Source organism: Oryctolagus cuniculus, chromosome 15, assembly GCF_964237555.1.
Source record: "Oryctolagus cuniculus chromosome 15, mOryCun1.1, whole genome shotgun sequence".
In the NCBI taxonomy this organism is placed as follows: Eukaryota; Metazoa; Chordata; class Mammalia; order Lagomorpha; family Leporidae; genus Oryctolagus; species Oryctolagus cuniculus.
In genome coordinates this window covers 66,089,391-66,111,906 of record NC_091446.1, presented here as the reverse complement: position 1 = coordinate 66,111,906, position 22,516 = coordinate 66,089,391, and the positions used below count along the sequence as shown (strand labels likewise).

At 53.2% G+C, this 22,516-nt stretch overlaps 2 protein-coding genes across 2 annotated transcripts in view; one reads left to right on the top strand and one right to left on the bottom strand.

The window, feature by feature from the left end:
* SAMD8 (sterile alpha motif domain containing 8) overlaps nt 1–11,518 on the bottom strand; it is a 128,504-nt gene extending 116,986 nt beyond the window's left edge. The window contains exon 1 of the mRNA XM_070057881.1: nt 11,377–11,518. The gene's annotated coding sequence lies outside the window, so the exon portion shown is untranslated. The remainder of the gene's footprint in view (nt 1–11,376) is intronic.
* Nucleotides 1–22,106, top strand: part of DUSP29 (dual specificity phosphatase 29) — a 37,650-nt gene extending 15,544 nt beyond the window's left edge. Inside the window, exons 5-6 of the mRNA XM_051823183.2 lie at nt 11,394–11,614; nt 21,523–22,106. Of these exons, the coding sequence (XP_051679143.2) occupies nt 11,394–11,614; nt 21,523–21,770 (469 nt within the window). The 3' untranslated portion in view covers nt 21,771–22,106. The remainder of the gene's footprint in view (nt 1–11,393; nt 11,615–21,522) is intronic.
* Nucleotides 22,107–22,516: the final 410 nt, after the last annotated feature.

Here is a 22,516-nt window from a genome sequence, read left to right as displayed (position 1 = left end):
AATATTTATTATAACATTGTTTGAAGTAGCCAAAAAAAGACTTGAATTTCTTCTCATAATAATGAAATATTTAGTAAACTTAGTAAATATATATTTCCTATTTTAAAGTAATCTGTACCCACTGTATAGAGTCTGTGACAGAGCAATAAGAGAAACTTCCTCACATGGTTGTATGGACCCAGACAATACATGGAAAACAGTGCAGTGCCAGCACACAGTAAGCACTCAATAAAGGTGAGTGATAACAATCCAACAGTGATTAACAGAAGAAAGCCTTAACTCCTGACCCCAAAGCCACTCCTAGTAACACTTTAGAATACTTCCTCCTGGACTCATTTTCCCCTCTTTGTTCTATTTATTTGAAAGGCAGGCAAACAGAGATGTCACATCTGCTGATTTACTCCTCAAATGCCCAAAACAGCAGGGGTGGGGACAGATAAAGCCAGGAGCCTGGAACTCAACACAGATCTCCCACATGGATAGCAGGCACCCGACTACTTGAGCCGTAACTTGCCGCTTCCTGAAGTACACATTAGCAAGAAGCGGGAATTAAGAGCAGAGCCAGGACTCAAACTCAGGACTCTGATACGGTATGCAGGCATCCCAAGAAGCGTCCCAACTGCTGTGCCAAACACCCACCCCATGTTCTATTTTTTTTTTTCTGAAGATTCATTTATTTATTTGAAAGTTCATTACGGGGGTAGGGGTGGAGGTGGGGAGAGGGAGAGGGAGAAAGGGAGTGAGAGAAAGAGAGGGATAGGGAGGGGGAGAAAGAGAGAGAGCGCTCTTCCATTTGCTATTTCACTCCCCAGAGGGTCTCAACAGCGAAGGCTGAGCCAGCCGAGCCAGAAGGCATGCTGGAGCACCTGGGTTGGAGACCTTGGGAGGCAGCAGGTAACAAACCAAAGTAGTTGGATTCCTGCCACCCATATGGGAGATTTGAACTGTGTTCTGGGCTTCTGGTTCCAGCCCAGCGCTGGCTATTGTAGGCACTGAAGAGTAAACTAGCTTGCACATACTCTTGCTCTCAGTCTCTCTTTGTCTCTGTCTCTTTCTCTCAAAAATAATAATAATAATAGGCATACGCAAATACTGTTACTTCGTGAAAAAGATATTCAGAAAGGTGGGTCACACCACCTTGCAGATGCTGGACACCAGCCAAGGAAGCCACGAACAGTGTCTGAGCAGAATGGACCAGTTAACAGAATGCCACATGAGATACGCTTGCCTCCTTGATCTTGGACCATAATCTTGTGTCTTTCAACCAACAAAATGTCACTGCTCTTTCAAATCAATGCAGCTCTGCCTAGACGAATCCCAAACACACACATACACAGTCCAGGTGGTCTCCAAGGTCACATGTGTGTGAATGGTATGCCCAGGTTGGTGAGCAAGCCTGCCCCTCATCTCAGCCTCGAGTTCCGGGCTCCCTCCTACAACACCCATTCAACAAGGTCAAGCAGACTCATAGAGGCTTACGTAAGTGCAATTAATCCCACTGCCAGAGCAAACACATGGAGGCTATAACGTGGGTGGGGAGCAGGCCAGGCCGCCCGTGTTCCTTGGTCGCTTTGTAGGTATTGCCCAAAGTAGCAAAAAGCTTAGAACTGGCTCCTGATGCAAAAAGCCTCAGTTGCAGTTTGACATTTGCATTGAGTTGAGTTTTTTATTTTCTGTAAAAGCACCCAAGATTTCTGAAAGCTGACTATCCATGCTTTGGAAGTAAACAGTCTAAACCTAGGAGTGAAGATTTATGTCCTGAGGCAGCCAGAGCCCCCATCGGCTCCTGGAACCCAGGCCAGCAGCTCCTGGGATCAGTCCCTCTTTCCTGTCCTCTCTCCCTGAGGCACTCTATGGAAAGAGGCAGAACAGACTGTCTGCTCCTCAGTGCAGTGCCAAGGCCAAATTCTGGCTTTTGCTCGCCCTTGGGGAAGCCATGGAGCTTTCTGAGCTCAGTTTCTGCACCAGTGTAAATCGTGGATGCAGCGAGCGAACACAGCTAAGACACCTGGGCACTCAGCAGGTGTGAACTGCGGTGGATATGACGGCCTATAAACACCTGCCTCACAGTATGCATGGAAAAGAAGGGACCGTCATTACAATCTGCCACGAAGGGCCATGCCAATCGCCTCTGGATCTCACCACCAATCCAAGGCAGAGTTCATGGAGAGCTGCTGCCCACCTCCCACATAGGCCTCCAGCTCATTCTCCCCAATACTTCCCTGGTCTGCCAGGCACACAAGAGTCCTGAGGAAGTGGTGCCACATCAAGGCCTGTGTCCTGTGAGTTTCAGAATTTCTAAAGCATTTTCTCAATCCCAGATGACCCCGGGGGAATTCATCAAGTCCCTGTCACTCACCTGCCAGGGGAGGGTAGAGCCAGCTCTAGTTAGAAGCTGCAGGGGGCCGGCGCTGTGGTGCAGCAGGTTAAAGCCCTGGCTTGAGGCGCCGGCATCCCATATGGGCACCAGTTCTAGTCCTGGCTGCCCCTCTTCTGATCCAGCTCTCTGCTGTGGCCTGGGAAAGCAGTAGAAGATGGCCCAAGTGCTTGGGCCCCTGCATCCACAAGGGAGACCTGGAGGAAGCTCCTGGCTTCTGATTGACGCAGCTCTGGCCGTTGTGGCCATCTGGGGAGTGAACCAGTGGATGGAAGATCTTTCTCTGTCTCTTATCTCTCTCTGTAACTCTGGCTTTCAAATAAATAAAATAGATCTTAAAAAAAGAAGAAGCAGCTGAAGAAGCTGCAGAAGGAGGTGTGGGCGAAGCCCTGTGTGTGCCCGTCAATCGCAGGAGTCTGGCCAGTTGGCCACCCTGCGAGTGTTGCCGTGGGAAAGTCTTCCCTGCTCGAAATAAGCAAGCCCCACCCCTGACCATTTCCCCAAACTGGGGAGGGGTCTGAATCTACCACAGGTGGGAATTGCAGGCACTGTTCAGGCATGACTAAGGACAGAGTTCAAGTGCTCCTAGTATGTGCAGCCACCAACCACGTGTGACCTCCTGCAAAACATCTTACTGTTCTAGGACTCAGTTTCTTTATTTGTAAAATAAAGGATGATTTCTAAGATCCTTTCCAGCTCTAAAATAAGATTCTTTAAGAAATGGCCTATTAAATAAATTAGGCTTTATTAGGTTCAAGCACACACTTGTTTTATTACTTTTAAGTCATTCAAATTAGATTCAAATTAGGTTAACCAAGTGTTGCCCTCCAGAGAGCTAGGGACTCTGAGATAAGAATAATTCATGGGCTCTTATCAATCAGCAGTCCCTAAATGGGTGCTTCAAAAATGCTTGAGTATGCTTGAAAGCACTAAGTTTCTGTAATTTAAATATTCTTACTTTAATCTCATTCACATCTTTCATTTGCTTAGCAAAATCTTTTCTCTTTCTTTTTTTCCCTATAGTCAGCAGGAGGGGAAATATCCTAGCTACTGTCAAAGTGATTGCAAATTCCTAGGCAGGGCAGCCTCCAATGATAAGGCTCAGCCGGAACAGGATAATTGCAAAATCTCTCTTCCCTCTGCTCAGAGTGGGCGTCCTCAGGAGCCAGCACCAGGGGGCTGTAAAGATGTTCCTCTACTTCAATGGCCAGGGCCCTAAGCAGCTGCCCATTTTTATTAAAACTACGGCTGCCCCCCAAAACCCACTGTTCTCCCCACAGCGCCTGACTCCTCTCAAATACCACTGGCCACCCTCCGAGCCCAGGTATGTTTTTAGGGGTCTATCTTGCCCTTTCTGCTTTTCTGCTCCAGGGCTGGCCTGCTTTGTGAGCTGAAGGCCTGTCAATCAGCTAAGATATCCTCAGTGGCAGCTGGGCCTCCCACTGGTGCACTGGGACAGCTGCGACCCCTTCCTGAAAAAACAATGAATTCAGCCTCAACATGCCCAGCAGAGGTAAAAGCTGACCTACCTCAAGGGGCGCCACGGCTAGTTTAGGACGCAACAAACACATACCAAAGTTGACAGCTTAATGTGCTGCATGCCATCTAGGAACTAGGAAATCTGGACCCTGAATCTCCAACCACTGAAGCTGCTTGGGGCACAAGTGGACATCATTTGTAGGCAGGGCTGCCAGGGAGAGATGCCCAGGCCCTGGCCTGGCTGTGCCTTCTCAGTCAAGGCCTCAAACCCAGTCAGCCAGATGTCGGCCCAATCCAACACCACTACTGCTCTGGTTCTCAAAACCACGCCTCCATCTTTTGGAGGACTAGAATTTTGGGGGAGCAAGGCCTCAGAGGGGTTAAACATCCCCAGGCATCCCTGTCTTTGGTATAGTCTGTCTCTGAGAATTTTGAGGGTACTTGAAAAATATTTCACTGAAAAATGGAATTAAAAGTATGAGTTTACTTTGGTACCAAAAAATTCTGAAACCCACACTTAGCTTTTTCATGATATGCATTTTCCAGGTATTATGAAAAAAATCTGCACCAAAATAAGCTCATATTTTAAAATCCATTGTCCATAAACTGTGTAAGGAAAGAACATCAATAAAAATCACAGAACATATTCACATCCTAAATGACTGTACGACACGTTCACTACCACAAATCCATAAAACACAGAGACAAAAAGAAGAAAATTTAAATTCCCTGGGAAACCTACCACAGGGGGGATGGCTACGTTTTGATATACATCTGTCTATTGCTTTTTTCCTCTGAATTTATCTATTAACCTTTTAAAGCAGCTTAAATTTTGCTTCACTGGACTTCAAAAACAATCCTGTAAGGGAAATACTGCCAGTGTAATTGGTTCTACACAGCAAGTACCAGATACGGAGGTTCCTGGAGCTCCCACTGTTTTAGGTCATGCAGCAGTAGAAGCTGTCCACCCTCAGGGGCTCAATACCGAAGACAGCCAACACAGACAAGGAACAAGGACACCAAGACCGAGAAGGCCACCGAACTGAACTCACAAATGAGGTGGACATGTGCAGATCAGTGGCTATGGCTGTGAAATGACACGTGACCACCAGAGTAAGCAGGATACAGACAATCAGCAACAGGAGTCCACGACCCTGTGCAGGCAAGCAGCAAGTCCCCCACACAGCCCAGGTCAGGGACAGTGTGCCTGGTCACAAAAGGACTTGCTTCAAGGTCCCATGGAGAATCCTGCAAGTGGAGCAGCTCATTTTCCATGGGAAGGAAGCTGCAGGAGGGTTTGCACACATGTATGTCTCAGGGCTTGAGCCTCCTCCCCTCTGTGCAGGGGCGCACACCTGGGGAAATCCCTCGCAGGCACAGGCTGAGGGATTTGGGCTGAGCCCAAGGGCACCAAGGGATCTCACCAAGCGGAATGTCAGCGCACTGGCTGCGGAGGGGTTGGAAGCAAGCTTCCTGGGAGCAAGTCAAAAGAGGCTGGCAGGAGGCTGGGCCAGCCACAGAGGAGGGAGAGAGGGAAGGGCTCTGAATGAGGGAACAGGGCCCTGTGGGAAAGAAGTTGCTTCCTCATGACTGCAATCTGGAGTCAGACTCCAGAACTACGCCAGACGTTTCTGGGAAGACAGAAGAGCTAAAGAGAACTGGATCAAAACCAGGGTTATAACAAAGCTCTTCAAAAGTAAACTTCAGGCCGGCACCGCGGCTCCCTAGGCTAATCCTCCACCTGTGGTGCCAGTACTCCGGGTTCGAGTCCAGGTTGGGGCGCCAGATTCTGTCCCAGTTGCTCCTCTTCCAGGCCAGCTCTCTGCTGTGGCCCAGGAGGGCAGTGGAGGATGGCCCAAGTGCTTGGGCCCTACACCCCATGGGAGACCAGGAGGAAGCACCTGGCTCCTGGCTTCGGATCAGCACAGTGCGTCGGCCGTAGTGGCCATTTCGGGGGTGAACCAACGGAAGGAAGACCTTTCTCTCTGTCTCTCTCTCTCACTGTCTAACTCTGCCTATCAAAAAAAAAAAAAAAAAAAAGTAAACTGCAGGGGCTGGCGCTGTGGCATAGCAAGTAAAGCCACTGTCTGCAATGCCAGCATCCCATACAGGCGATGGTTTGAGTCTCAGCTGCTCCACTTCTGATCCAGCTCCCTGCTAATGGCCTGGGAAAGCAGCGGAAGATGGCCCAAGTGCTTGGGTCCCTAAAGCTATGTGGGAAGATAGCTCCTGGAAGAAGCTCCTGGCTCTTGGCTTTGGCTTAGCCCAGTCCCAGCGTTTGCAGCCATTTGAGGCATGGAAGATCTCCCTCTCTCTCTATGTGCAACTCTGCCTTTCAAATAAATAGATAAATCTTTAAAAAAAAAAAAAAAAACCTCCACAAATCCCATTCGCATGTGAACAAGCATCCAATTTCATTGCTAAAACAAGTCAATGAGGGGCCCACGCTGTGGCCTAAAGGGTTACTCCCTGGCTTGAAGTGTCTGCATCCCATATGGGCACCAGTTCGAGACCCAGCTGCTCCACTTCCAATCCAGTTCTCTGCTATGGCCTGGGAAAGCAGTACAAGATGGGCCAAGTCCTTGGGCCCCTCACCCACGTGGGAGACCAGGAAGAAGTTCCTGGCTCCTGGCTTTGGATCGGTGCAGCTCCAGCCATTGTGGTCAATTGGGAAGTGAACCAGCGGATTGAAGACCTCTTTCTCTTTCTCTCTGCCTCGCCTCTCTCCGTGTAGTTCTGACTTTCAAATAAATAAATATTTTTTAAAAAAAGGTCAATGAAAACAAGATGGTTTCTTTCTCTCTCTCTCTTTTGCCTAGAAATCACAAAGACTAAAAATCAGGATGTAAATTTGAGCAAGCTTTCTAGTGGGTAGCAAATGTATTTAAGAATGTCCATACCTACCAACCCAGTCATTCCACTTGTTTTAAATCTCTCTGGAGGGCCGGCGCCGCGGCTCAGTAGGCTAATCCTCCGCCTAGCGGCGCCGGCACACCGGGTTCTAGTCCCGGTCGGGGCGCCGGATTCTGTCCCGGTTGCCCCTCTTCCAGGCCAGCCCTCTGCTGTGGCCAGGGAGTGCAGTGGAGGATGGCCCAAGTGCTTGGGCCCTGCACCCCATGGGAGACCAGGAAAAGCACCTGGCTCCTGGCTCCTGCCATCGGATCAGCGCGGTGCGCTGGCCGCAGCGCGCCGGCCGCGGCGGCCATTGGAGGGTGAACCAACGGCAAAGGAAGACCTTTCTCTCTGTCTCTCTCTCTCACTGTCCACTCTGCCTGTCAAAAAAAAAAAAAAAAAAAAAAAAAATCTCTCTGGAGGACATACTATAAGAGTTGTGCCCAAAGAAACACAGGGAAGTGCTTGGTGAGGTGAAATTGGGACTGACTTCAGGAATGGAATAGCAAGCAGCTACTGCAAGCTTCATGTTGACACAGGAGACGTTTACTATATATCACCATGTCAAAGTTTCAAAACTATAGCACTGTACCCCAACAAACCACACTTTGCTACAGAACACTCAAATCTATGCATAAAACACAAACCGAAAGACCTTACATCTAAAAGCCAATCTACATTCTTTCTTCTAAGGGGCAGGAACAAGCTGACCTTTTGCATGGTGATGGGGAGCCATGTAACCTTTTCCACAGTCTGCATTGAGCATGTGCTACTTTTATAGTGAGATGACACAGTCTTTTTTAAAAATGAACAGATTGATCATATCTAGGGCTTTCTTAAACAACCAGAAACTAGGGCCCTCCATCATCCAGATTCCAGAAGTAAAGTTCTAAATGAGTTTTTGTTTTTTTCCAGGAGTCTTTTCTCGCTCAGCAGACACAGGTACATGGCCTCAGGAGAGAGGTGAACAGCCTCTCTCTGTGCCCAGCAACTCAAAACACCCCTACATTCCTTGGTCCTTTTCCCCCATAATTTATCTGTGCAGACAATACATCTGGCCCATCTGAAATTTTGAAAACAAAACACTCCAGCGCCAGGCACCCCCTCCCAGTAACTGCTGAGCTGGGCGTCTGGCCCAAGTGAGGCTGGAGGAAGGGTGTCTCTGCTGGAACAGGCCCTGCTCACTTGCAGATGCCCATCCGCTGCAACGCTTCCCGAGTGCTCAACTGGACACTGAGCAGACCGAGCTGGGAAAGACCCCAGCGGTGGGTGAGGACGCCACCTTGCCAGCAGCGAGGGGAGCTGAGTTCTGAAACTGGTGGCAGGCCTCAGGTACCCGCCACCTGGAACCCTCCCGGTGAGCCTTTCCTTTCTCTCAGACACAGCCAGAGCCAGCCTAGGGGGTGAACGTGGAGCTGTCCCACACTGAGTCTTGTCGCGTATCTGCCCCAATCTTTAACCCTCAGAGCAGCTCAGCGCAAACTGTTATTCCAGCTGCCATTGGACAACGTAGACTCCAGCTGCTGCACCCAGGCTTGATGGTGGGTAGGAATAGCCTGACAAGAACAGTTAATTCTTTTTTTTTTTTTTTTTTTTTTGACAGGCAGAGTGGACAGTGAGAGAGAGAGAGAGAGAGAGAGAGAGAAAGGTCTTCCTTTGCCGTTGGTTCACCCTCCAATGGCTGCCGTGGCCGGCGCGCAGCAGCCAGTGCACCACACCCATCCGAAGGCAGGAGCCAGGTGCTTCTCCTGGTCTCCCATGGGGTGCAGGGCCCAAGCACCTGGGCCATCCTCCACTGCACTCCCGGGCCACAGCAGAGAGCTGGCCTGGAAGAGGGGCAACCGGGACAGAATCCGGCGCCCCAACCGGGACTAGAACCCGGTGTGCCGGTGCCGCAGGTGGAGGATTAGCCTACTGAGCCGCGGCGCCAGCCAAGGACAGTTAATTCTAATTTTTCCACTGAGCTCCAACTCAAAGTAAGGCTGACTGCTACTCAGCAAGATGGGCTGCCTCAGCTGAGGCTTTAATGGAGCGTGGATCTGGGTCCCCAAAGCACAATGTTTGCTGTATACGTACTTCGGGACAAGAAGGAAAATGAAAAGTAGAGCTTCTTAAGGCAAAATTGAAAGTTGAATGTGCTCCATAGTCAGGCTGGTGGCCAGCGCCGCGGCTCAGTAGGCTAATCCTCTACCTTGCGGCGCCGGCACACCGGGTTCTAGTCCCGGTCGGGGCGCCGGATTCTGTCCCGGTTGCCCCTCTTCCAGGCCAGCTCTCTGCTGTGGCCCGGGAGTGCAGTGGAGGATGGCCCAAGTCCTTGGGCCCTGCACCCCATGGGAGACCAGGAGAAGCACCTGGCTCCTGCCTTCAGATAGGCGTGGTGCGCCAGCCGCAGCACGCCGGCCACAGCGGCCATTGGAGGGTGAACCAACGGCAAAGGAAGACCTTTCTCTCTCTCTCTCTCTCTCTCTCACTGTCCACTCTGCCTGTCAAAAAAAAAAAAAAGTTTTAATATATAACATAGGCTGACAGCACCAACAGCCAGCTGGGGAGCAGGGGCTTGGAGAGACCCCACAGCTCCCACAGCTCCAATGGGCTACAAGCAAATGTTTCTAAATGCACGGTACCTGCGTTCAGGCCTCTCTCTGCCCAAAATCAGACATCATTGTGGTTCCTCTAGTGGCAAACAAGGAGCTCCAGGAGCCCAGCAAGAGACAGGGCACCCCGGCCCAGGAGCTGTGGGGTGTATCTTTTTAAGAGCAGGGCTGCTCTTAGTCCAGGGGTCCCTGATGGCACCCCAGATGGTCATCTCTGTCCACATCTCTTTTCCAGCAGCCTTGTCCTTCCAGTCCTCAGCTGGAACACAAGGCCACTTTCGCCCTCTGTTAGAGTTCTAGCCCCTTACCACTTCTTCCCTGAGCTACAGAACTGGGACTTGTGCCATCAAGGGAGGTGACATCTTAACGCCCAGACTGGGTCAGCCCTCCTCAAACACTAACTATTGCTCTCCTTGACTCCCAGGTACAGATCTTGCCACCCAAGTGGGGTCCAAGGAGACACCCACAGCTGATCTCTCACATCCTCACCTCTGGCCAAACCAGCCCTTCCCAACTGTCCCCACAGGATTCAGCCCTTCCCAGTCATACTCACAGCAAGCCCAGCTGTGCCATCACTCTAGCCCAGGCCCACCCCTGCTCTTGGCAGTCCCACTGCATTCCCAGACACGTGCACTTACCCGCCACATTGATTTTTAAAAAAAGCAAACAATGCTCATTCCTTCCTTAAAACCCTCCAACAGTATTCTCTCACACGCACAACACAACCCAGATTCTTCCAGTGGTCTAAAGGGTCCCCGAGCAGCCAGCCCTTGCCCACCCTTCCAGCTTGCTCTTATGCTACTGTCCTCTCTGTTACTAAGCCACACGGTTTCCTGTTCTTAGTACATGCTGCTCCCTCTGCCTGGATGAAACACTGCTCCTCCAACTCCTCCCTGGCCTTGCCCCTTCTCATCCCCCAGTCTTAGCCTAAGGCCACTTACATCGCCTTACCTAAATACACCATGACCACAGTCACCCTGGATTGTATCACAGTTTTAATTCCTTCACAGCTCCCAGTGCTCCCCGCAGTTACCTTGTTTGTACGTTTGTTTGTTTCCCAGCCACACTGGGCGCCAAGTTTCTTCTGAGGGACCCTGAATCATCATCACCCAGGCTGGTGGCTGACACACAGAGGACCTTAGATCATTATGTGGTGACAAATGATTGGTTACAGGAAAAAAATAAATGCTTTCTCAAAGGCCATCACTGCCTGCAGACCTCCCACTGTGCTATTTCCTTGGCTCCGCCTCTCTCTTGCCTTCCATCACCAAGTGTTGACACCTGTCCTAAGGCTGACTCAAAGGCCCCTCTCCCGTAAAGTCCTCCACTCCCACCTCCAGACAGAAATAACTCCTCTGGCAGCCCAGCCCTGCCTGGGCTTACCAAGCTGCCTTTAGTGTCCTCAAGTCCCAAGGCCATCTACCTCAACAGGACTTCACTCTTCATTCCTGGAAACCCTTGCTTAGAAAAAATCATTAATGCCACTGGTGGCTCAGAGCTTCTCCAGTATCAATTCAGACAACAGGCTGCCCAAACAGCCCTTCTCAGAACAATGCTTTGCCCAACTGGGCGAGAGACTCACCAACCAGAGCGCCGGCTTCACACTGACACGTGTCCACCCATCCTTCAAACTCAACACAATCAAATCTGCACAGAAAGGCCTGCGTTACACCACATATTCCAGCCGAGACTCTGCTCCAGACCCTACCAGGTTCCAGAGGGCTCAAACGAGGCTCACCGAGAAGGGTCTCCTGGGACTCCATGGGGGCGGCCCTGATGGACAGGTTACTCTGGTGGCCTCTGGGGAATTATGAAAGAAGGAACGGGGCGAGTGAGTGGCTCACCTACCCTAACTTGCAGCCGGGCTAGCACAAAGACGAAATGGCGCTGCGGTCTATGGTTCGGGAAGGGCAGGGCTTTGCGACTTCCACCTGCAGGGGCGACTCCTTTGGGAACTTCCATCAAAGCAGTAACTGGCCCCCAAATTCGAGCCCGAATCCGGGTTCAGGCCAAGGCGCCACACAGCCAACTCACCTCTCTCCCTTTCCCAGGGCGACGGCGCTGGACCGCTATGGACTGCAGAAGGCGGGCTTCACGCACGTGCTGAACGCCGCCCACGGCCGCTGGAACGTAGACACCGGGCCCGACTACTACCGCGACATGCCCATCGAGTACCACGGCGTGGAGGCCGACGACCTGCCGACCTTCGACCTCAGTGTCTTCTTCTACTCGGCAGCCGCCTTCATCGACTCCGCGCTCCGCGACGACCACAGTAAGCGCGCCGCGGCCCGCACGGCCCCGCCCACCCCACAGTCCGGACCTGCCGCAAGGCCCCGCCCCTGCGCGACGTCCGGGCCGGAAGCCGAGCTGCGCACGGCACTCTGCACGCGGCGCGCTGGGGTGCGCGAGGCCCAGGAGGCCGTGCGCGAGGTGCGGGGGGTGGCTGGGGTTTGAGGACCTGCCCCGCCGCGTGGAGCGCGCTGCTAGTGGGGCGCTGGCCTTGATTGCCATGGCGGGGGGGACTCAGAATCTAGGGTTAACAGGAAAGGCCTTTCAGTCTGATTTTGTCTTCCCCAAGGAGCATCAGCCATCCTTCCAGCGCCCTCAACGCTGGTTCTGCGCCTGACGCGCTAATTGTGCTTGGGCCCGAATACCACTATAGCAAAGGCCTTAGATGCCGGAAAGCCCTCGGGGAGCTGACTTGAGTGGGAATCCTTTAAGTTTTGCGGGAGACTGTCCATGTCCTGCCAGCCGGGTCCCGGGCTGCCCTCCCTCCTTCCCAGCCTAGTGAGGCTCTCCCTCAGAAAGCAGGCGACCTTGACTGGACTGTTGTGAGAATCCGGGTTCAGCACCCACAGTGGGCAACATGAGCATTAATGACCGTCTCTCGGCTCACACAGCTAGTCCTTGGACTTCACATGCAGTTTAAGCTGCCCGATCCGGGAAAGACGACAAGGCTACTTTGGAGAGAAGGGCACAGCTTAGGTGTGTGTCAGGGTGAGACAATGTGCTGTGACGGCTGCAGGCTGTACTTCGGGCCATTCCACAGAGGGCCCTCAGCTCCCCGATCCCTGCTGACTTCAGCCCCACGTGTCACACCCCTCTGCGGGGCCAAGGCACAATGCAGGGTACCCCACTGCTGACAGCCTTTCTCCCCACAAGAGTTTGGAATTGAAAGCCTTGCAGACTGACCGACTGACCTGCTTAGGAACCTGCAGCCTGAGTCTGGGCCTGGGCCAGGTTTGCCGGGTAGTCTCCGGCCTTGGTGGCCATCCCAAAGTGGCTCTGACTGCAGAGCCACCCATGGCCACCGCCAGTTTGTCAGGGTTTTGGTTCAGAAGGCAAGGTCATCATGGGGAAAGCCCACAGAGCCGGTGTTGTGCTGGAGGGCCTCCTGTGTAGGCCATCCTTTTAGGACCATATTTTATCTTTTGTGCTTTCTGGGTTCCAAGCAGGATCAAAAAAGCAACTGGACTGTGACTCATCCCCATGAAGTCAAATTTGCCCCAGAGTATTTGAAGTTAACTGAAAACATCCTGGACGTGAAACCTCCCTCCCCTTCCCCTTCCCCAGCAACACACACCCAAAACCCCTACAGCTGCCCAGTCCTTGAGTTTCTGCTTACTGTGCTCACTTGCCCGCATCAGCTCGCAGACCCTGCTCCCAGGGGAGGCGCTGGGCAGACTTGGCAGAGGACAGGGCTGGGTTCAAACTCCCATCACACAACTTCCGAAGCATGTGCATTCCCCCAGCCTTGGTTTCTCCATCTGGTGGCGCAAATATTTACCTCACAAGGCTGTAATGAGGATCAGCAGCGAAACACGCACAGCACTTAGCCGAGGACCTGGCGCACAGCAGGCTCTCGGATGTGTTTGATAAAGAGGCTTCGTGTGCTCTGGAGCATGCAGCCATGCAACCACACCAGCCCGTGCAGGCCGGCATCGTAAAGCTCCCAAGCCTAAAAGAAAGGGAAAAAGAAAAAAAAAAAAAAAAAACACATTCCATTCCAGCTTTGAACTAGTGGGATGCACTCACATGAAAGCTTGGTTTAGGGCCCTGGCGCGCCACTTGGGAGTCTGAGCCCTCCTGCCAAATCAGAAGAGCATCAGGCTCTCAAGTCACATGTGCTGGCCTGGGCAGGCCACGGGCCTGGATGAGGAGGTGTCAGGTGGCCAAGAGCGCCTAGCAAAGAAAGCGAGGGTCAAGACGGGAAGTATAGGCACAGGTCAGGGACGTGCAGGGCGCAGACTGCACAGCTGGGCTGTGGGGGCCAGACCAGCTGAATGGGGTGGGGACAGGACTAGACTGCGCTGCTAGGTGGAGGCCGGCTCTGTTCTCAGGGCCCTGTGAATCCGCTTTAGCTAAAGACTTCCTCGAGGCAGGGGTTCGAAGACGGACCCTGGTTCTTCAGGCAGAGTGTAAACATGAGGCTGGCTGAATGGGAGGCCCCGGGCATGCAGGCATGCGCAGCGGCTGTTGTGGCGCCACAGAGCCCAGGACCCCCTTGAGAGAGCAGCTGTGACTCAGAGAATGAGCACAAACGGGGAAGATCTCCTCACTTGTCAAGAAAAGCCCCCGATCTTGAATCTTCTGGAAAGACACTTCATTTTTAAGCAATGGCGACAAACTGAAATTTCTTAAAACGCTACCAGGGGCAAACAGACGCAACCCAGGGGCCACGAGTTTGTCGCCTGTGCCCTGAGTGGTCTGAACAAAAGGCTCGTTAGCAGCAGCTTTGCCATGGGCTCCAGGCGAAGTGGATGGTGGGGTCTGGTCCTGCGCTAGAACACCAAGGACCCTGCTGGGGCATCTTAGAGCCAGACCTACAAGTCCATTTCCAAGAGAGGTGCTGATGGACAGTGTGGCCCAGAGACACGGCCTCATCTCTTTGCTCCCTCTTGTCTTTCCTGCCCTCCATTGGCTAGCTTCAGCTAAGTGTACACAGCTGCCCACGACTCTCACGGTCAGTCTCAGTCACTCTTTTTATTCCTTGTGGTGCTGAGGCGCTGAGTGCGGGGTCTGTAATAAGCTCCTGGGGCCCACTCTACCCCCACCTTTCAGCACTTTGACCCTTCCAGAACGGCTCCAGTTAGCTCAGCTGCTCCTGAAAAACCTAAACCACGATCCAGACCACTGGCCTAGTGTGACAGCTGGGGAAAGGGAGGCCCCAGAAGCCAGGGTCACCGAGCTGACTGGAGGCATAGTCAGGACACTGCCAGCGGGGACTCCTCCTGCCCGTCAGGCCTCACGGAAGAGTCTGGCGCACTTATCTTGAGCGTCTGGTGGCTCTGCTGTAGGCGAGGTCGCCAGGTATCGTGGAAGGAAAGGCTGCCAGCTGCTTACAGGCTAAGAAACAAGTGACCTGGTCACTCCTCATCAGGAGAAGCGGTGACAGCACACAGGGACTGCCCTGCCGGACACTGCGTCCCCGGGCATGCCCCACTGTGGCTTCAATTCAGTGAGATCTTCTAAGAAGCTGCATTTTGTCATCCTTTTCCTGAAACAGGAAGCCATCTGAAAATCTACTTTGCATGAAGTAGGTATAAAGAAATGGACGGGCCGGCGCCGCGGCTCACTAGGCTAATCCTCCGCCTAGCAGCGCCGGCACACCGGGTTCTAGTCCCGGTCGGGGTGCCGGATTCTGTCCCAGTTGCCCCTCTTCCAGGCCAGCTCTCTGCTGTGGCCAGGGAGTGCAGGGGAGGATGGCCCAAGTGCTTGGGCCCTGCACCCCATGGGAGACCAGGAGAAGCACCTGGCTCCTGCCTTCGGATCAGCGCGGTGCGCCGGCCGCGGCGGCCATTGGAGGGTGAACCAATGGCAAAGGAAGACCTTTCTCTCTCTCTCTCTCTCTCTCTCTCTCTCTCACTGTCCACTCTGCCTGTCAAAAATTTAAAAAAAAAAAAGGACAAAGTCTGCTTCCTAAGCTTCCTGAGCTTGCCCCAGACCGCATTGTCAGCGAGTGTTTTAGGGTCCCTGCCCTCCTGTGGCACACACACACATGCTGCCTCACCCCTGCCCTTTGTAACACACTTTGCACCATTTCTCTGGGGGTGCCCATACACTCAGAACTATTTTGAAAGAAGGAGGAACTCGGACTTTTTTTTTTTTTAACACATTGCTGAGAAAGCCGGGTTCTAACAGAGTGTGTGGGAGACTGGCCAAGGGCATCCCCTGCCCCAGGCAAGGCAGTTGCTCACCAGGGTGCCCCTAAGTGGGGGCATGCATGGGATGCCAGCTGGGCCTGGTTCTGATGATGTGAGTGACAGAAACCCACCTGCCCATCACCTCAGAAAACGGGCAGCTAAGGAGCAGCTGTGATTCAGGATTTGGGTTTCTTCGTGAGACTGGGGAATTCACCTTTCGGTAAAGGCCAAAGGGGAAATTTTTCACTGAAACCCGCATTCTTCAAAGACTGCAACCTAACAGTGGGTCATAAACCAATCTGGTGGTGCGGCCAGCATTTCCCTGAAAATAAGGTAAGAGAAGAAAATGTCAGCACGCACTGAGCTGCCAACTCCAAGTCCATATTTTCCTGTGAGTCTCCTCTGACTCACATACTCGCAATGCCGCAGAGCACGGAGGGCGGGGGAGCTCTGGCGGCTGATCAAGTGCCTGCCACTTCCTAGAGGGGCGACTGACAAGTCACCGCTCTGCCCTCCAGCTGCCTTATCTGCCAAATGGGGGTAACAGTTTCACAGACATCTCTGGGTTGCTGTGAGAACTGACAGCAGCCACATACAAAAAGCGCTCAGCAAACCATGCAGTCGGGGTGAGGCTTGGGAGCCCAGCCCTGCTGGGCTTTCCAAAAGCCACGGATCTAGAAAATGGCAGCTCCGACACAGCGCCTTCGCTCAGGCCTAGCCCAGCTGGCGCCGGCCCCAGGGAGCCTCCTGGCCACCCTGCTGCGGTCTGTGGAGGCACAAGGCCTTCCTGGCCCACGTCTTCTCAGCTTCCCCGAGCGCAGCGTCCCTTGGCCTGGGACTGGGCTGCAAAGGGCAGCCATTGGCAGAGCCACAGAGCTAAGAGGGAGCCAGGCCCTGAGTCTGCGGACAGGCGCCAGGAGGAGGGTGGCTGGGCCTGGTCAGCACCTGAGGCCTCCCGGGAGCAGCAGGCCCAACAGCCTTCCTGGCTGCCCGCACCCAGGGTGCAGTCCTGAAAGTCAGATCGAGCCGCAGGGGCTCTTGCTAGGGCCGAGCGCCCACGCCACTCTCCCCCTTCACCTCCAACCCCTCCATCTCCTGTCCCTTCCTCCTCCCCTCCCCCATCCCACTTAACAGACTTCAGGCTCCCCCCAAAAGGCTTAATGAACTACAGCTTTCGTCTGTTTCAAGTATTTAGCCCTGACAGAAAGAATTACCTTCCTTTTTTTTTTCTCTGCCGGGAGAGGAAGAAACGCTTTAGTTGTCAGCAGAGCTGGCCAGCAGCCAGGCAGCCTCTGGAACAGTCTGTGGGGATCAGAGGGCCAGAGCAGACACTCATCCGGCTGCATGTACCCACAGCCCCCAACCCGACACTGCACTCAACAAGGGGCCCCTGCTTCTAGCCCTCCTTTCGGGCCCAGGTGAACAGGGTACAATGGCTTGCTCGGGATACTCAGTGACCTGGACAGCTGGGGTTTGGGGGCCGCCTGGTTCGCTTATGATGACTTGAACTATGGTAGAACTGAGGGTTACCTTCCTCTGCCAGGCTCTGCGTGTGTGTGGGGGGGGGTCGTCACTGTCCAGCCTCAGGATGCACAGACCTCCCCAGCCTGGTGTCTGGGATCCCTTGTTTCTCAAGCTGCCCCAGCCTCTGACCACAGCCACTGTCCTGCACGGACGGCCCCACGAGGGAGGTCACGGCTCGGGTGGAGAGGCGATCAGGGAGTCATGTCCACACAGTAGGGCTCTTTGCCATGTTCTCCCATCAGAAACCCACCGGCATCCATAAGCACCTCCGTCATCTGCCAGGCCTCAGGCGCAGGAACACAGCCGTGGAGCAGCACAGCTCAGGCTGCCCCAGCCAGCTCAGGCCCAGTGGAGAGGCTGCACGACGACAGCAAGGCCTGGCAGGGTGCTGGTGGTGGCGGTGACCGGCTGGGAGAGCCACACAGCCTGACCTCATGGCTTCTGTCCCTAGAGCACAGGGGCCAATGCGTAGCACACAGTAGGACCTCTACAACATGTTGCACCAAACTGTTTCTCCTGCTGCCATCTGCTTTCTGGGTGATCTCCGGCAAGTCAGTTGACCTCACGAGGCCTGTTTCCCTGGCTGTAAAGTAGGGCTGATGGCAACGCAACCTTGAAGATCCTTTCAAGGAAGAAGGCCATGAAGTCAGGGGGACGGGGTGAGCCCCAGAGTGCCCCCAAATGGGACCCAGAAGCAGGGCAAAGCCTCTCACTCACGGAGCTTCTCAGCTCCGCCTACCAGTGGACACGGTAGTGGCCGAAGACAGCTTTATTCCTCTAGAGCTCTGGCTCTCAAGCCTCTTTTATATGCTTAAAAAATATTGAGGATCTCAAAGATCTTTAGTGTATTAGAAATAAAAACCTAAACATTTAGAAATACTCATCTAAAATAATAAACCATTGCATAGCCATGTAATAACATTTTAATGAAAAATTGTACTTTCAAAAATAAAATTAAGGAGAGTGGCTCCTAGATTTTTTTTTTTGCAGATCTTTTTAATGTTAAGCTTAATAGAATTGAGTTGGATTCTCTTATCTGCTTCTGTATTCAGTCTGTTGTGATAGGTTGTTTTCATTGAAGTGTATGAAGAAAATCCAGTGTCATTCAGATATGTATTGGAGAAGGGAGGAATGTTTTAATAGCATTTTCCAATAATTGTAGATATTCTTTACAAGTGATAACTTTTTAAAAAGGTTTTATTTATGTATTTGAGAGGCAGAGTTAGAGAGAGAGAGAGAGAGGGAGAGACAGAAAGAAAGGTCTTTCACCCACTGGTTCACTCCCCAAATGGCTGCAGTGGCTGGAGCTGAGCCGATCAAAAGCCAGGAGCCAGATGCTTCTTCTGGGTCTCCCACATGGGTGCAGGGGCCCAAGCACTTGGACCATCTTCTAGAAGCTAGATTGGAAGTGAAGCAGCCAGGATTTAAACTGGCACCATTATGGGATATTGGCACTGCAGGCAGTAGCTTTACTCACTATGCCACAGCACCTGCCCAAGTGATAGCTTTTTAAAGGGCATTTTTAAAGTGGGCGTTTGGCCTACTGGTTAAGCTGTTGGTTGGGATGTCTGCTTGGTTTCCAGCTTCAGCTTCGGACTCCAGCTTCCTGCCAGTGCAGACCCTGGGAGGCAGCTGGTGATGGCTCAATTGGTTAGGTTCCTGCTATACACGTGGAAGACCTGGATTCAGTTCCCAGCTCCCAGCTTCGGCCTGGCTTGTCCCAGCCATTGTGGACATTTGGGGAGTGAACCAGCAAATAGCTGCATTCTCTCCATCAATCTGTGTCATTCCCTCTGTTTCTCTCAAATAAATAAATATGTTTTAACTTAAAGCAATAAAGGTTGGTTGTGGAATGTGAAGCCATATCAGTGGCATTCATTGTCGGTAACAGTAAAATCCATCGGTCTGTCTTGTATTTTGAATGTATCTCTTCCCCATGCATAATTCTGTAGTAGCCTGCATTAGTCACTTGGAGAATATGTTTCACCAAGTTATGTACATCTTCCAAATGCTGAAACTTCATTAATATATTATCACAAAATCACAGTTGTTAATAACACCATTGATTTTTTTTAAAGATTTTTAAAAATTTATTTGACAGGTAGAGTTACAGACAGTGAGAGAGTGAGAGAGAGAGAGAGAAAGGTCTTCCTTCCATTGGTTCACTCCCCAAATGGCTGCTACAGCCGGCACTGCGCCGATCCGAAGCCAGGAGCTTCCTCCTAATCTCCCATGCGGGTGCAGGCGCCCAAGCACTTGGGCCATCCTCCACTGCTCTCCCCGGCCACAGCAGAGAGCTGGACTGGAAGAGGAGCAACCAGGAGTAGAACCCGGCGCCCACATGGGATGACGGCACTGCAGGCAGAGTATTAACCAAGTGAGCCACGGCGCCAGGCCCCAGTAACACCATTGATCTTAACAGAAATCTTCAGGTGTTGGAAAACTGTCAGTCTCACAGTGATGGATACAAGTTTTCCGAAATTCTTTTTTTTTTTTAAAGATTTATTTATTTATTTGAAAGTCAGAGCCACACAGAGAGAGGACAGGCAGAGAGAAAGAGAGGGAGAGAGAGGTCTTCCATCTGCTGGTTCATTCCCCCAATTGGCCGCAACAGCCAGAGCTGCACTGATCGGAAGTCAGGAGCCAGGAGTTTCTTCCGGGTCTCCCACGTGGGTGCAGGGGCCCAAGGACCTGGGCCGTCTTCTGCTGCTTTCCCAGGCCATAGTAGAGAGCTGGATTGGAAGTGGAGCAGCCGGGTCTCGAACCAGTGCCCACATAGGATGCCGGCACTTCAGGCCAGGGCGTTAACCCACTGAGCTACAGCATTGGCCCCTCAAAATTCTTAATTTTTGCTTGAAAGCTTGCATTTTAACAGTGGCCACAAATCTGTCAGTCATTTTCTTTCAAGTGACAGGCTTACCTTGTTCACTTTTGAGAAAAAGTCTGCCAAGTGCCCAAACAGGAATAACCTTCACTTTTCTGTCATTTGTTCATTCAGGTAAGAATAGTATTTCCTGGAAGCAGCTAGTTTAAGTTTGCATCTCAGACTCCCACGTGCTTTTGCTTGAGAAACCATTACATTTTGGTAGATAGCCAAAGTGTAGCGTGTATGTTGCCCATTGCAATCTATGGAACATTAAGAAGTGTACTGAAGGGTTGAAATTATTTTCATCGAGGATATTCTTAAGGGAAGTTGACACTGGCACCACCCCCTGGATGTGGGGTGGTAGACAACATGGTGATCACTGTTACAGCCTGGTGTCTGTGCCGTGATTCATGCTGGGGCACCAGCGCTGCCCACTGCTGCCTCTGTGCCGTCAGCACCAAAGTCAGCACAGTCAGAGAGCCAAACATCACCGGGCACTGCTATGGCAACAGGAGCCACCCTGGAGTCTCCCAAGGGAACTCCCAGGGGACCTGGATCACACTTGGAGAAGCACCAGTCTAGGTTATGATGTAGCTAACGCCAAGTGCAGGAACAGTCATGACACGGAGGACCTTGTCTTTAAAAACAACAACAAACTCCGGACCGTGGGATTTTTACTGACTCGTTTTCGCTCAGTGCCGATCAGCCTTCGCTCTGCTATTCGGCGGTGAGACAAGTGAGGGTCCAGGGGCTGAGGGAGGACTCGCGCATCACCCGGCTGGTGCTGAGGAACAGGACCCAGCCTGGAACCCCAGTCTGCAGGAGGGTGGGCCCGGGTTCTGAAGGCTCCGAGGCCATGCGGATGCTGCTGGGCTGCATGGCGGGCACGAGACGCCCTCTGTCTGAGGGAGCACTCTCATCACGTGAGGTCAAATCCAGGAGCACTGCTATAGTGCAGAAACCATCCCTGCCTGGCTGTTCCACCCGGGGCGGGGGGGGGGGGCATGGGTCACCCTGTGGTCTCCCAAGGGCTGGGTGGGTCCTCCCGGCACAGAATCTCTATGCAGCCCCAAGAAATAAAATAAAAACTAGAGAACTCTTTGTCCAGCAGTGAACAGAGTTCCAAGATGTATGGTTACGGGAAAAAATCCAGGTCTAGGAAACTAGGTAGAACTCACTACCATTGAGGCAAGGAAGGAGACAAGATGTTCCGGCTGCAGCACAGACAGGGGTTTCTTCCCGGAAGAGACTGGAACCGCTCCCCGCTTCTGGGAACTGCAGGGGCGGTGGGGGTGGGGGGCTCTTCATTGGGTACCTTTGGTACCTTCTGTGACTGGAGTCCCAGTGGCTGCCTCCTTGAACACACACAAGGAAGGCTCTAAGAAACAAAGCCGAGCCTAAACGCCCGTGTCCAGCATTTCCATCTGTAGGCACTGGGCAGGGAGGAGGGGCGGCCTTGCTAATGTCACCTGCCGCCCGCCCCCGTGCCCCCTCCCAGCCACCCAGGGCCGCCAATGCTGGCAGGCTCCCCACTTAAACCTGTGGGCTGTGGCGAGGGAAAGCGGGGCAAAGCCGAGGCCAGCAGCCCCGTTCCTGCTGCCACCCCCTCTTCAGCGCGGGTTTTCCCTCTCTTCATTCTGTCCGCAGATAAGATCCTGGTTCACTGCGCCATGGGCCGCAGCCGCTCGGCCACCCTGGTCCTGGCCTACCTGATGATCCACAGGAACATGACCCTGGTGGACGCCATCCAACAAGTGGCCAAGAACCGCTGTGTCCTCCCCAACCGGGGCTTCCTGAAGCAGCTCCGAGAACTGGACAGGCAGCTGGTGCAGCAGAGGCGACAGGCCCAGCGCGGCGAAGGCGACGGTGAGGAGGCCCAGGACGGCGCGCAGTAGGGCCCTCGACGCGGGCGCTGCGCCGGGACTCTGGGGACGGACGCGGGAGGCGAAGGCCGAGGAGGCCGAGGGCCTGGCTGGTCTCGGAGCAGAGACGCAAGGGCCTGGCCGGGCCTCTCCGCGCGTGCTCGGCTGCTTCCCGAGAGCGCAGGGAGCGGAGCGGGCTGGGCACCAGCAGCTGAGTCGGGGCCTGGCCGCCTGCGTGGTCTCCTGCCCGCGCGCGCTCACTCCCTCACCCGGCCTCCTGTGTGTTTATTTTTAGTAAGATGGAAACAGGCACGGATTATACAATGTGTGGGCATTGTGCTCTGATTAAACATCTGGCTTTGTTTTAAAGTCACGTTCATATAAAACTAATTGTGAAATAGGAGGTGGTTTCCTAACCCCCAGAAGAGTACCAAGGCGAGCATGCGGTCGGTCTGTACCCTGGGATCCCAGGCAGGGTCACCATCTAAAGACGTGGGATCTGGCCGGCGCCGGGCTCACTAGGCTAATCCTCCACCTGCGGCGCTGGTACTCCGGGTTCTAGTCCCAGTTGGGGTGCCGGTTCTGTCCTGGTTGCTCCTCTTCCAGTCCAGCTCTCTGCTGTGGCCCGGGAAGGCAGTGGAGGATGGCCAACTGTTTGGGCCCTGCACCCACATGGGAGACGAGGAGGAAGCACCTGGCTCCTGGCTTCGGATCGGTGCAGCGCGCCGGCCGTAGCAGCCATTTAGGGGGTGAACCAATGGAAGGAAGACCTTTCTCCC